The sequence below is a fragment of the Pseudorca crassidens genome, chromosome 17 (assembly GCF_039906515.1).
Source record: "Pseudorca crassidens isolate mPseCra1 chromosome 17, mPseCra1.hap1, whole genome shotgun sequence".
NCBI lineage: Eukaryota > Metazoa > Chordata > Mammalia > Artiodactyla > Delphinidae > Pseudorca > Pseudorca crassidens.
The window spans coordinates 67,615,963-67,630,056 of record NC_090312.1 but is presented as its reverse complement, the minus strand read 5'-3'; the positions used below and the strand labels follow the sequence as shown (position 1 = coordinate 67,630,056).

Here is a 14,094-nt window from a genome sequence, read left to right as displayed (position 1 = left end):
CCTGTGCTCCGCAGCGGGAGGAGGCCACAACAGTGAGAGGCCTGCATAACGCAAAAAAAAAAAAAAAAAAAAAAAAAGTCACGGCCCTCCTGGAGTTTCAATCAGTGAAATATTCAGCATGTCAAATGGTGGTGATTGCTGTGAGAGAAAAATAAAGCAGGGGAGGGGATAGAGAGTACAGAGATGGGGATGGGGGTTGCATTTTAAATTAGGACAGGCAAGGAAGGCCTTACTGAGAAGGTGACTGTTTAGCAAGGACAGGAATAGTTGAGGGAGTGAGCCACGCCCATATCCAGTGGAAGGGGTGGAGGGAAGAGCAAGCACAATGGCCTTGAGGTGGGAACGTGGCTGGTGATGGAGGGATAGCAAGGAGGCCAGTGTGGCTGCGATGGAATGAGCGTGGGGGAAGTAGCAGAAGATGACATAGAAGGGAATGGGGAGAGGGTGAGGGCCATGTAGGTCAGGGAATGACTTTATCTCTTACTACGAGTAAAACCTGGTCTGGCTCCTGGGTTGATAATAATCTGTAAGGCGGCAAAAGTGGAAGCAGGCAACCTGTTGGGAAGCTGTTGCAATAATCCAGGTGAGCGAGAGAATGGTGACTCGGACCAGAGGGGGAGCATTGGAGGCGATGAGGGGGGGTCTGGTTCTGGAAGTATTCCAGCATGGTCCTCTCAGCTAAGTGAGTGTATCTTGACATTTGGAGTGTCCCCCCCAACTCCAAGCAGGCCAGCCTCTTTACTAGCCTTTATTTATACTTGCATTGATATATATGTGTACTATTCTCTAACCTGAAATATTCGTGTCCATCTTTCTGTTTCATGGAAACCTCTGAGGTCCATCAAAAGTCCTGCCTCCTGTACAGAGCCTAGTCAAGTCAGTTGAATTTAATCCTGTTTACTACGTCTTTAATAGGCATTAGGTTTCCTTATTATGCTGAGGAATACTGAGAATGCAAAGGTTATGTTAAGGTGTAGCTGGTATCTTCAAGGAACTTCTGGCTTTTGTCTTACTTATGTGTAGTAGGAAGGATAACTAAACATATCACCAGGATTCATTTGTTTATTCTACAAATTCAACATGGCCACTGGGAAGTCTAAGGGCCATTTGGAACTAGGACTCTTATACTCCTTTCCAAATCTGTTTCTTCCTAAATCTTCCCTATCTCATCATCCACCTAATTCCTTACCCCCCAACCAGGGGTATCCTTAATTATCTCCCTTATTTTTCACATCGTATTTATCGATGATTCCGTTTTTAATATCCCCAGAATATATTCTAAAGCCAACTACTTTTTTTTTTTTTTTCCTGACCACACTGTGTTGCTTGTGGGATCTTAGTTCCCTCACTAGGGATTGAGCCCAGGCCATCACAGTGAAAGCACCAAGTCTGAACCACTGGACTGCCAGGGAATTCCCCAACTACTTTTTTTTTTTAATTTAATTTTTATTTTATATTGGAGTACAGTTGATTTACAATGTTGTATTAGTTTCAAGTGTACAGCAAAGTGATTCAGTTATACATCTACAAATATCCATTCTTTTTCAGATTCTTTTCCCATATAGGTTATTACAGAATATTAAGTAGAGTCCCCTGTGCTATACAGTAGGTCCAGTTGATTATCTATTTTATATATAGTAGTGTGTATATGTTAATCCCACACTCCTAATTTATCCCTCCTCCCTACCTTTCCCCTTTGGTAACCATAAGTTTGTTTTCTATGTCTGTAAGTCTGTTTCTGTTTTGTAAATAAGTTCCTTTGTATCAGTTTTTTAGATTCCACATATAAGTGATCTATGGTATTTGTCTTTCTCTGTCTGACTTACTTCACTTAGTATGCTAATATCTAGGTCCATCCATGTTGCCACAATGGCATTATTTCATTCTTTTTTTTTTTTTTTTTTGCGGTACGTGGGCCTCTCACTGTTGTGGCTTCTCCTGTTGTGGAGCACAGTCTCCGGACGTGCAGGCTCAGCGGCCATGGCTTACGGGCCCAGCCGCTCCGCGGCATGTGGGATCTTCCTGGACCGTGGCACGAACCCGTGTCCCCTGCATCGGCAGGTGGACTCTCAACCACTGTGCCACCAGGGAAGCCCTATTTCATTCTTTTTTATGGCCGAGTAATATTCCATTGTATATTCCACATCTTCTTTATCCATTCCTCTGTCAATGGACATTTATGTTGCTTCCATGTCTTGGCTGTTGTAAATAGTTAAAGCCAACTACTTTTCACTGTCCTTTGCTCACCACTCATGTCACCTTCGTCTCTTCTCTGGCCTCTGCAACATCCTCTTAAATTGTCCTTTCTCCACTTTAATTCTTGCCTCCATACAATCAGTTCTTAGCATAGAGACCAGAGAGATCTTTTAAAAATGTAAATATGTTATATAATGTTATTTCAGTTGCTTAAAGCCCCCCAGTGGCTTTTCACTACAATTAGAGTGAAATCCCAACTTTGTACCAAGGCGTCCAAGACCCCTCGAGGTGGCCCTTGCCTACCTGTCTGATTCCTATGATTCCCATGATTCCCACCCTCCTTCATTATTTTCCATTTACACTGACCTATATTGTTATTACGGTTATTGTTTGTATTACCAATATAACAAGCATAAAATTTACCCTTTTAATGATTTTTAAGTGTACAATTCAATGATATTAAGTACATTCACATCACTTTGCAACTATCACCATTATCCATTTTCGGAATTTTTCATCATCCCAAACAGAGACTCTGTACCCATTAAACAATAACTCCCCATTTCTCCCTCCCCCCTAGTCCCTGGTAACCTCTACTCTCTGTCTCTGTGACTTTGTCTATTATATGTATCTCATGTAACGGTCTTTGTGTATATATGTGTGTGTGTGTTTGTTTTTGTTGCTTGAACATGTCAAAGTCATTGTCACCTATGAGTCTGTACTCCTGATTACAATGTCCACAGGGTTGGTTGCTTTCTGTCACTCACTTACTGGATACTGTAGTTGAGGTATCGCTACCCATTGCCACCCCCAACTCCTCCGTCCCCACCGTACACTCAGTCTTTCTCTCATGGCCCTGTTTGATTTCTATACTAGAGTGTCCATTTATCAAGAGGTGGGCCCTTGCCTGTCTTGTTCATTGTTTCTCTAGTGCCTAGAGCAATATTTGGTGCTAAGCAGAAGTGAATAAACACACATTTATTATCTACAGTGTGCTGTGCGCAAGAGACATGAAAAATGAATGAGACATGCTTCCTGCCCTCAAGGTTTGTGCTATTTTTATGATGAAGACTGACATGCAAGCAAATAATTGTAGTAAACATTTTTTTTTTTTTTGCGCTATGCAGGCCTCTCACTGTTGTGGCCTCTCCCGTTGCGGAGCACAGGCTCCGGGCGCGCAGGCTCAGCGGCCATGGCTCACGGGCCCAGCCGCTCTGCGGCATGTGGGATCTTCCCGGACCGGGGCACGAACGCGTGTCCCCTGCATCGGCAGGCGGACTCCCAACCACTGTGCCACCAGGGAAGGCCCTGTAGTAAACATTTTAAATGACCATTGAAGGATGATCAAGTACTGTGAATGATAGTGTGTTTGTGGCTGTCGGGCTGGGGAGGTGTGGAGGAGTCAAGGAAGGCTTAACAGCATTGTTGATATTTGAATACATTTTGAAGGCAGACAAGGAGTTTCTAGACCGATGAGGACAGGGCATTCCCGTCAGAAGGAACTGCATATTTATGTAATGGAAATTCTGCTAAAGAGGTAAAATGAAGTGCTGTGATGGCTCAACTCCAGCTAATGCTTCCTCCCTTGATCTCCAATAGTACTTAATACCAACACTCAGGGTGGCACTGGTTTCATTTCCTGTGCCAACTGCAGTTGCCTGGACTGTTGGGTTAAGAAGGATTCTGAGGCAGAGCTCAGTGGGAAAAAGTGCTATGATGGATTCACAATGCTGACATTTGTGGTTGCAGAGGAAACCGGAGGCTCTTGTACTGTGCTTTTGCTGAACCTGGCCACTGCTTTCTTTGGTATTTAATAAACCAAATGTAGAATTTTACCATAAACATGGTGACTTTAAAGTAATAAAGCTATTTTCTGTTAGTTCCCCAACCTTTGCAAATAAATTAAAAGTCACATGCTATGTACTGTTATGTGATCTTTTGATCCTTACATCTAATTTTTTTAATGTATGGTGGTCTCGTCTTCCTAGAAAAATCTTAGGCTTCCTGACATAAAGATTAAGGTTACACTTCTATTCTCCGCCCTCACTCCACCCTACCCCACTCTGCCTTGCTCTGGTGCTGGCTTAACACTGAGCACCCACAGGGGTATTCTGAACATTTGTCTGATTGCATTGACTTGTCGATGGTTTCATCATAATCAGACCAACTTCAGACATGTGGGAAACTTAACTGAAAATAGAGAATTGCCCTTATGACATACAACATGGCCCTGGTGATTCACTGCTTTTAACTTGTTCCCGGCTTTGCTCCAGAGTCTTGGTTGTCTTGCTCTGAGGGTCTTCTACAAGCTTATCACTGAGAAAGAAGAGACACATTGCACTGTGCTCGGTAATGCATATGGAAGTGCCCACATTTCAATACCATGTCAACCTTTCATGGTAAGAAAGTTAATAAGTATATTAATTATGCAAACCTTCAAAAATATAGGTGAATAAAAAAGAAAAGAAGGCACCATAAGCCTATCACAGTTAAGAGTTAACCACTATGAACATTCTGATATTTTGGTAAATATTCTTTTAGATATATAATGATATATGTTGAAAACAGTAGAAGTAGAACCATATTGTATATACTGTTGGGTAACCAGCATTTTTTAAACTTGATAGTATACCATAAACGTCTATAACATTAAATATCATAAAAATTCATGTTAATGACTGTATATTAATTCAGTAAAAAGATGCACAATATTTATTTATTCAGTCACCTCTGAACATTTTTTTACTTGAGATATAATTGATATATAGCATTATATTAGTTTCAGGTATACAACATGATTCGATATTTGTATATATTGTGAAGTGATCACCACGATAAAGCTAGTTAGCATCCATCACCTCACATAGTTACAATTTTTTTCTTCTTTTGGTGAAAACTTTTAAGATCCACTTTCTTAGCAACTTTGAAATATGTAAAACAGGGGGCTTCCCTGGTGGTGCAGTGGTCGAGAGTCCGCCTGCCGATGCAGGGGACGCGGGTTCGTGCCCCGGTCCGGGAAGATCCCACATGCCGTGGAACGGCTGGGCCCGTGAGCCATGGCCGCTGAGCCTGCGCGTCCGGAGCCTGTGCTCTGCAACGTGAGAGGCCACAACAGTGAGAGGCCCGCATACTGCAAATATGTAAAACAATATTATTAACCATAGTCACCATGCTGTACATTACTTCCCCATGACTTATTTATTTTATAACTGGAAGTTTGTACCTTTTGACCCACTTCACTCATTTCTCCAATCTTCCACCCCCTCCCTCTAGCAGCCTGTGTGTCTGTGAGTTTATTTTTTGTCTTTTGAGTGTGTTTGTTTTTTAGATTCCACATATAAGTGAAGTCATACAGTATTTGTATTTATTTATTTATTTTTTGGCTGTGCCACACGGCTGATAGGATTTTAGCTCCCCAACCCGGGCCCTCAGCAGTGAGAGCTCGGAGTTCTAACCACTGGACCGCCAGGTAATTCCCTGTCTTTCTTTGTCTGACTAATTTCACTTAGCACAGTGCCCTCAGGTTTCATCCATGTTATTGCAAATTGGGCAGGTTTTCCTTTGGTCATAATCCACACAGGAATAAACATCTTTGCATCAGATGTTTGTGAACATCCATGATTCGATGAAATGACTGTTAATATAGCTCATTCTGTGAGACTTTTATTGCAGGCAAACTCAATTCATTGAATGAGAGATGTTAACATTAATTTTAAGGGTTGCATTCAGGGGCAAATTAAATAAAACTGGTTTAGTCTCTTTCCCCTCCTCCTCAGTGCTTTTATAAGCTCTTCTACATCCTTCTTGAAACTTCTTATTTAGGAAGATTTGTTTATTAACTCATTCATTCATGTATTCAGTCACTTACCATTTACTAGAATTCTAAGTACTTGATGTGTATTTTCTATTTTTAACCAATGGAACATACAGAGAGGTGAGGAGAGTATAGAAAAGAAGAGCAATGTGGAAAAGAACAGGTTAAAAAGTATGAAAATGGAACAAGTAATTTTATGAAAATATGTTTTGGGGAGTTCACCCCCTTCCCCACAGTTTAAAGTAATTCACTACCTTCAACCTCCACCTTAACAATGTAAGGGCATTAAAATACTAATCTGTTTACATTATAGGGAGTTTTTTTGGTATTCATACAGTATTTTAAATTTTATTTTACTGTGGTAAGAACATTTTACATGGGATCTACCCTCTTAAATTTTTGAGTGTACAGTACATCATTGTTGACCACAGGCATGAAATTGTACAGCAGATCTCTACAGCTTATTCACTTGCTTGACTGAAACTCTATGCCCATTGATTAGTATCTCCCCGTTTCCCTCTCCCCTCAGCCACTGGCAACCACCATCCACTCTTTGATTCTATGAATTTGACTATTTTAGATATGTGGGCTCAGGCAGTATTTGTCCTTATATGACTGGCTTATTTCCTTTAGCATAATGTCCTCAAGGTTCATCCATATTGTAGCATATTGCAAAATTTCCTTTTTTTTTAGGACTAAATAGTATTCCGTTGTATGTATAGACCACATTTTCTTTATGCATGTATCTGTTGATGGACATTTAGGTTGTTCCCACATCTTGGCTATTGTGAATAGTGCTGCAATGAATTTAGGAATGCTAATATCTCTTCGAGATTCTGATTTCAATTGTTTTGGATAAGTACCCAGAAGTGGGATTGCTGGATCATATGGTAGTAATATTTTTAATTTTTTTTAAATTTTTTTTAAAGAGTAGCCAGGGTGGCCCTTTATTTTATTTATTTATTTATTTATTTTTGGCTGTGTTGGGTCTTCATTTCTGTGCGAGGGCTTTCTCTCATTGTGGCAAGCGGGGGCCACTCTTCATTGCGGTGCGTGGGCCTCTCACTGTCGCGGCCTCTCTTGTTGCGGAGCACAGGCTCCAGACGCGCAGGCTCAGTAGTTGTGGTTCGTGGGCCTAGCTGCTCCGCGGCATGTGGGATCTTCCCAGACCAGGGCTCGAACCCGTGTCCCCTACATTAGCAGCCAGATTCTCAACCACTGCGCTACCAGGGAAGCCCATATTTTTAATTTCTTGAGGAATCTCTGTATTGTTTTTTAGAGCAGTTGTACCATTTTGCATTCCTACCAGCAGTGTGCAAGCATTCCAGTTTCTTCACATCCTTGCCAACTCTCGTCCTTCTTTTCTTTTTTTGATAATAGCCAATCTGACTGGTGTGAGGTGATATCTCATTGTGGTTTTGATTTGCATTTTCCTGATGCTTAGTGACGTTGAGCATGTTTTTATATACCTGTTGGCCATTTGCATGTTTTCTTTGGAGAAATGTCTATTCAAGTCCTTAGCTCATTTTATTTAATTAATTAATTAATTTATTTTTTCACACACACTGTATTTTATTTTTACAAGAGATAAATAAACTGACACCAAGCATTGTAAATGGATGACCACAACAAAAGCAACAAGGATTGCAATTACCAAACATGAAACACACTCATACTATGTCATAATATTGACATTCAGTCCAGTAATCCTCCATTGTAACTGCTCCTTTACTTTGCAGTGAAAATTGATTTGTATATTTTTTGCCTCTGAGTCCTTGTGGGATTTTTTATTTTTATTCAAACAGAAAGTCACAAAAATTATAATCATCCTCATCAGTTCACTCAGTCCCATGTAATTAATTTTTTTATCTTGATCTTTTGTTAGCACTTTTATGAATTCATCAGTTTTCCATTAGAGTTCTGAAAATGTTTATTCATTCAGTTCAGCAGTATAGTCAGTTACCAGAAACCTGTACTTGTCAGAGTCTTTTCCATGAATTCCTTGAAGATGAAACCCTTTTTTTTTTTTTGCGGTACGCGGGCCTCTCGCTGTTGTGGTCTCTCCCGTTGCGGAGCACAGGCTCCGGACGCTCAGGCTCAGCGGCCATGGCTCACAGGCCCAGCTGCTCTGTGGCATGTGGGATCTTCCTGGACTGGGGCACGAACCCGTGTCCCCTGAATCGGCAGGCGGACTTTCAACCACTGCGCCACCAGGGAAGCCCAAAACCCTTTTATAGGAACATTTTTGCAAAAGCATCAGAGTACACCCAGAACTGTCTGTAAATGACAAAAGACTTAAAAATGACCACGGTTAAAGATTTGATGAAAGTTCATAATAATGCAATTGACAAGGAAATTTAGTTATTTCTGAGATACACATTTTAAAGTAATAACTAGAATTATGACTTATAACTTTATAGCAGAACATATAAGATTTTTAGAAATTTCATGTAATGTCTGAAACATTTATATTAACATATTTCCATACAAATAACCCAAAGAAAGTTTAGTATTAGTTTTTTGTTTGTTTGTTTGTTTGTTTATACTGCAGGTTCTTATTAGTCATCAATTTTATACACATCAGTGTATACATGTCAATCCCAATCACCCAATTCAGCACACCACCATCCCCACCCCACCGCAGTTTTCCCCCCTTGGTGTCCATATGTTGGTTCTCTACATCTGTGTCTCAACTTCTGCCCTGCAGACTGGTTCATCTGTACCATTTTTCTAGGTTCCACATACATGCGTTAATATACAATATTTGTTTTTCTCTTTCTGACTCTGTATGACAGTCTCTAGATCCATCCACGTCTCAACAAATGCAAGTCCTTAGCTCATTTTAAAATCAGGTTATTAGTTTTATTATAATTGAATTGTTGGAATTCCTTATATATTTTGGAGATTCACACCTTATCAGATATATGGTCTGTAAGTATTTTCTCCCATTCCATAGGCTGCCTTTTCACTCTGTTGATTGTTTCCTTTGCAGTACAGAAGCTTTTTAGTTTGATATAGTCCCACTTATTTATTAATGTTTTTGCTGCCTTTGCTTTCCATGTCATATCCATGAAGTCATTGTCAAGATCAATGTCATGAAGCTTTTCCCCTGTATTTTCTTCTAGGGTTTTTACAGTCTTAAATCTTATGTTTAAGTCTTTAATCCATTTTGGATTGGTTTTCATTTGTGGTATAAGATAAAGGTCCAGTTCTTTCTTTTGCATGTTTTGCCAGCACCATTTGTTGAAGAGACTGTCCTTTCCCCATTGTGCATTCTTGGCATCGTTGTCAAAGATTAGTTGACAAAATACACATGGATTTACTTCTGGGCTCTCTGTTCAGTTCCATTGGTCTATATGGCTGTCTTTTTGCCACTACCATACTGTTTTGATTACTGTAGCTTTGCAGTATAGTTTGAAATCAGGAAATGTGATGCTTCCTCTTTCTCAAGATTTTCTTGCCTATTTGTCATCTTTTGTGGTTCCATATGAATTTTAGAGTTGTTTTTTCTATTTCTGTAAACAATGCCATTGAGATTTTGATAGAAATGTATTGATTCTATAGATTGCTTTGGGTAATATGGACATTTTAATAACATTAATCTTCCAGTCAATGAACATAAGATATTTTTCCATTTGTTTGTGTCTTGTTTAATTTCTTTCATCAATGTTTTGTAGTTTTAAGCATACAAGTCTTTCACCTCCTTAGGTAAGTTTAATCCTAGATATTTTATTCTTTTGGTGCTATTGTAAATGAGATCGTTTTCCTAATTTCCTTTTTGTATAGTTCATTGTTAGTGTACAGAAGTGCAACTGATTTTTTTGTATTTTGATTTTGTATCCTGTAACTTTACTGAATTTTTTGATTAGTTCTGACAATTTTTAATGGAGTTTTTAGGGTTTTCTAGATATAAATTATGTCATCTGCAAGCAGAAAATTTTACTTCTTCTTTTCTGATTTGGATGCCTTTTATTTATTTTTCTTATCTAATTCATCTGGCTAGGACTTCCAGTACTATGTTGAGAGTGGGTATCCTTGCCTTGCTTCTGATCTTAGAGGAAAATCTTTTAGTTTTTCACTATTGGGTATGATGTTAACTATGGACTTTTCATATATGGCCTTAATTATGTTGAGGCCATTTCCTCTAATTCTAGTTTGTTGAGAGTTTTTATCATGAAAGGATGTTGAATTTTGTCATCTATTGAGATGGTCATGTGATTTTTATTCTTCATTCTATTAATGTGGCATATCACTTTAATTGATTTTTGTGTGTTAGACCATCCTTGCATCCCACGGATAAATGCCTCTTAATCAAGGTATATGATCCTCTTAATGTGCTGTTGAATTCAGTTTGCTAATATTTTGTGAGGATTTTTGCATCTAAACTCATCAGGGATATTGGCTTATAGTTTTCATGTAGTGTCTTTGTCTTGCTTTACTATCACGGTAATGCTAGCCTCATAAAATGAGTTTGGAAGTGTGCCCTCCTCTTCATTTTTTTGGAAGAGTTTGAGAATGTTTGGTGTTAATTCTGACTTAAATGTTTACTAGAATTCTCCTGTAAAGCCATCTGGTCCTGGACTTTTCTTTGGGAAATTTTTGATTACTGAATCAATCTCCTTACTAGTTATAACACTGTTCAGACTTTCTTTCTTTAGTCCTCTGGGGATCTCCTTGGAAAAGTTGGGGCTCTGAACGCATGAACCAATCTCTTCGCTCTGAGTGAAATTGAGGGGTAGGTTAGCTCTTCCTAATTATGCTATGCCAGGAGCAGTGTCTCTTGTGAGAGGTGTCCCGAACCTCAGTACTGAATTGGTGAGTCTGTTTTTACATTCTCCTGGGTGCAGGAGACTTTCGGTTGGTTTCTGATTTCTCACAAAGGGAAATTGTCCGTAAATTGTTGCTGAACTGGTGTGTTTGTCAAGAGAAGGAGGACTTTTTACTCTACCATCTGGCTGACTTTACTCCTCTGGGGAGGGAGATATTTTTAACTACCCTTAATTTTTCTCATAAAATTTTAATACTAAAGGTAGTTTTGGGGGGCTGATATTCAGAATACTTATTATAAATGATTTATAGTCATTTTATTGACATTTTCTTTATTCCATTTAGATAACTTGAAATTCCCTATTTCAATAAATGCCGAGCCCTGTATAACATTGAAGGGAGGCCGTGGAAATCTGTATCTTTACTACATTCCAAGTAAGTCCAAAGTTTTGTTTTTGTAGATTACAATTAAAAGGGTTCCAGAAATATCAATGAAAAATGATGGTGTTCTAAATGTATGTGTATTAGTTTTCTCTTGCTATGTAACAAATTACCACAATCTTAATGGCTTAAAACAGGACATATTCTTTATCTCATAGTCTTCGTATGTCAGTAGTCTGGGCATGGCTTACCTGTGTCAGCTTCAGGAGGTCTCCCACAAGGCTGCAATTAAGGTGTTGGCCAGGGTTTCTTCTGAAGGCTCAACTAGGGAAGGACCCGATTCTAAGCTTATGTGGTCGTTGACAGTGTTCAGTTTCTGTCTGACTGTTGGCCAGCCCTCAGTTCTTTGTCATGTGGGCCTTTTCATCATGGCTTCTTGTTTCCCTGAAGTTAGCAAGGGGGACAGTTAACTAACAAGATAGAAGTCACAGTCTTATGTAGCCTAATGATGAAAGTGCCACCCTATCACCTTTGCTGTATTCTGTTTGTTAGAAGCAAGTCACTAGGCTAGCTCATACTCATGAGGAGGGATTACATAATGGCATGGTAAAAATTGAAATAATTTGAAACTTCTAACCATCTACTAGGTATATCCATTGTCAATCATTAGATATTCAGCTGATAAGTAAACTTGGGTTTCCATGAGTCAAAGATTTGTGTATGAGCAAGCAAGGACTTTTTTTCCTAAAGGTGACCTTTCTAGAAAAAAATATGTTGATGATATGAAAAAAGGCAATGATTTTTGTTTTGTTTTGTGTTATTTCTTCTTCTTCCTCTCTATGATTTTACTTGCCATCATCTTATAAAAGTTAATTGGGTGATGGTGATAGCATTGGGCTGGATCTGAGTGTTTGTGAAAACGCACAAAAGTTTCATCCTCTCCTACCGGTCAGCTGTTGCCTGTAAGGATCCCAGGAAATTCAGTTGTAATCATCATCATTATCATCATTGTTTTCATGATCACTATTATCATTTACATCCTAGCTTATATTTGGAGCTTATACTTTAAAATGTGCTTTTCCATAAATAAACTAAAGAAACATATCCCCCTGATTTTAGTCTCCAGCTTACAGGAAAAAGGGTAGTTGAGAATCTAGAAATGATAGACGATAAACTTATGCTTTAATTTTCCTGAAAACCTGTATCTTGATACTTTGTTTCTGCATTCATTTATTCATTAAAAAATACTTAGTAAAGGTATAGTTTATTTCAAGTATTATGCTAGGTGCTGTGAATTCATTGATAAATAAGACATTCTCTTGACCTTCAAGAATCTCTCAGTGTAATAGAAGAGGCAGATGTGTAGATAATATAGTACGATAAGTGAAATGATAGCAATAAGGCTTAGTGGTAGCACAGAGGAAAGAACAATGAGCTACTTGCTCCACTTTCTTGGCCAAGGGGGAAATAAATAATCTACATTTTTTTTTTTTTTACTGAAGTATAGTTGATTTACAATACTATATTGAGTTCAGGTGTACAACATAGTGTTTCAGTACTTTTACAGATTATACTCCATTTAAAGTTATTACAAAATAATGGCTATATTTCCCTGTTCTATATGATATATCCTTGTTGCTTATTTTATACATAGTAGTTTGTATCTCTTAATCCCCTAAAATAATCTAAATTTTTGCCCAACAAAGGCTCTACAATTTCTTCCTCTTTTCTCAGGTTTTGTTTTCCGGTCTATGTGGGGTGCTTAACCTCTAGGTGTTTGCAAAAGTGATTATTTACATAATGAATGACCTCATTTTCAAGTGAGCCCCTTCCCCTTAACACACAGGAAACAGGCCTTCCAGACCCAAGTAATAATAATACAACACAGTTTCACTTAGGGTTCTCTGAAAAGCAGATACCAAGAAGGAACTAGACATACAAAGGATTTTTGGGGGGGAAATGTTTGTGAACAATAAAGGAAAGAGGAAGCTAGAGCAGGCAAGGAGAGGAGGCAGATTGAAGTGTTGGTCCGATACCTTTGAAATGAGAGAGAAGGAAGGAGAATTTGGTAGGATGGTCATCAGACCAAAATGCATCCCTGAGACATCCTCAGCCAGGTCAGTGGGGAGTCTTAGAGCAATGATTGCCTGTCACACGTGTCCCATGATAGGCAGGCGTAGGCTGGCTCTAGTGTCCTTGTTGTGCTCGGTCATTATAGGAGCAGACTGTTCGAGTCTGGCCTCCGGATGAGTGCTAAGATATATCTAAAAGTGCAGTAGCTGGTGGCTGTCTGCCCACGGCCCTCCTCCACACAGATTCTTTGGAAGGGAGTTTTAAGCAGCACACCTCCATGGCCACCACAAATACCCTAATCACTTACTAAATATGACATTTATATAACATGATATTAATTCAGTAATGAAAGAATGATTCAGTCATGTTTGTTTTTTTTGTGTGTGGTTCGCGGGCCTCTCACTGCTGTGGCCTCTCCCGTTGCGGAGCACAGGCTCCGGACGCGCAGGCTCAGCGGCCATGGCTCACGGGCCCAGCCGCTCCGTGGCATGTGGGATCTTCCCGGACCGGGGCACGAACCCATGTCCCCTGCATCAGCAGGCAGACTCCCAACCACTGCGCCACCAGGGAAGCCCCGAGTCATGTTTTTTTATGATGCTTTGTAGTTATGACCTGAGTTTCCCTAAAATATACTAGAACATCTGTATAAAATGTGGGCCACATTTATAGAAATCAACCTTATTTTTGTGGCCCTATCGCTACTTAAATTCAGTAAGAGCTATAAGATCAATCTTGTACCAAAAATAGGTTGGGAATGGAAATGATTTGAGACTTCATAGTCTTGCTAATAAATTATATGTCACTATTAACTAATTGACATATACAGCTGGTTCATAAGCCTTCCTCAACGTTATTTTCAGAAG

General features: G+C 39.2%; 1 protein-coding gene across 4 annotated transcripts in view; it reads left to right on the top strand.

The window, feature by feature from the left end:
* Positions 1 to 14,094, top strand: part of LY96 (lymphocyte antigen 96) — a 75,812-nt gene that overhangs the window by 6,357 nt on the left and 55,361 nt on the right. For all 4 annotated transcript variants that reach the window (XR_010936459.1, XR_010936458.1, XM_067712034.1 and 1 more), the window contains exon 2: positions 11,123 to 11,212. Coding sequence is in view for 2 of the 4 variants with exons in the window: in XM_067712034.1 (XP_067568135.1) it covers positions 11,123 to 11,212 (90 nt within the window). In the remaining 2 variants the exon portion in view is untranslated. The remainder of the gene's footprint in view (positions 1 to 11,122; positions 11,213 to 14,094) is intronic.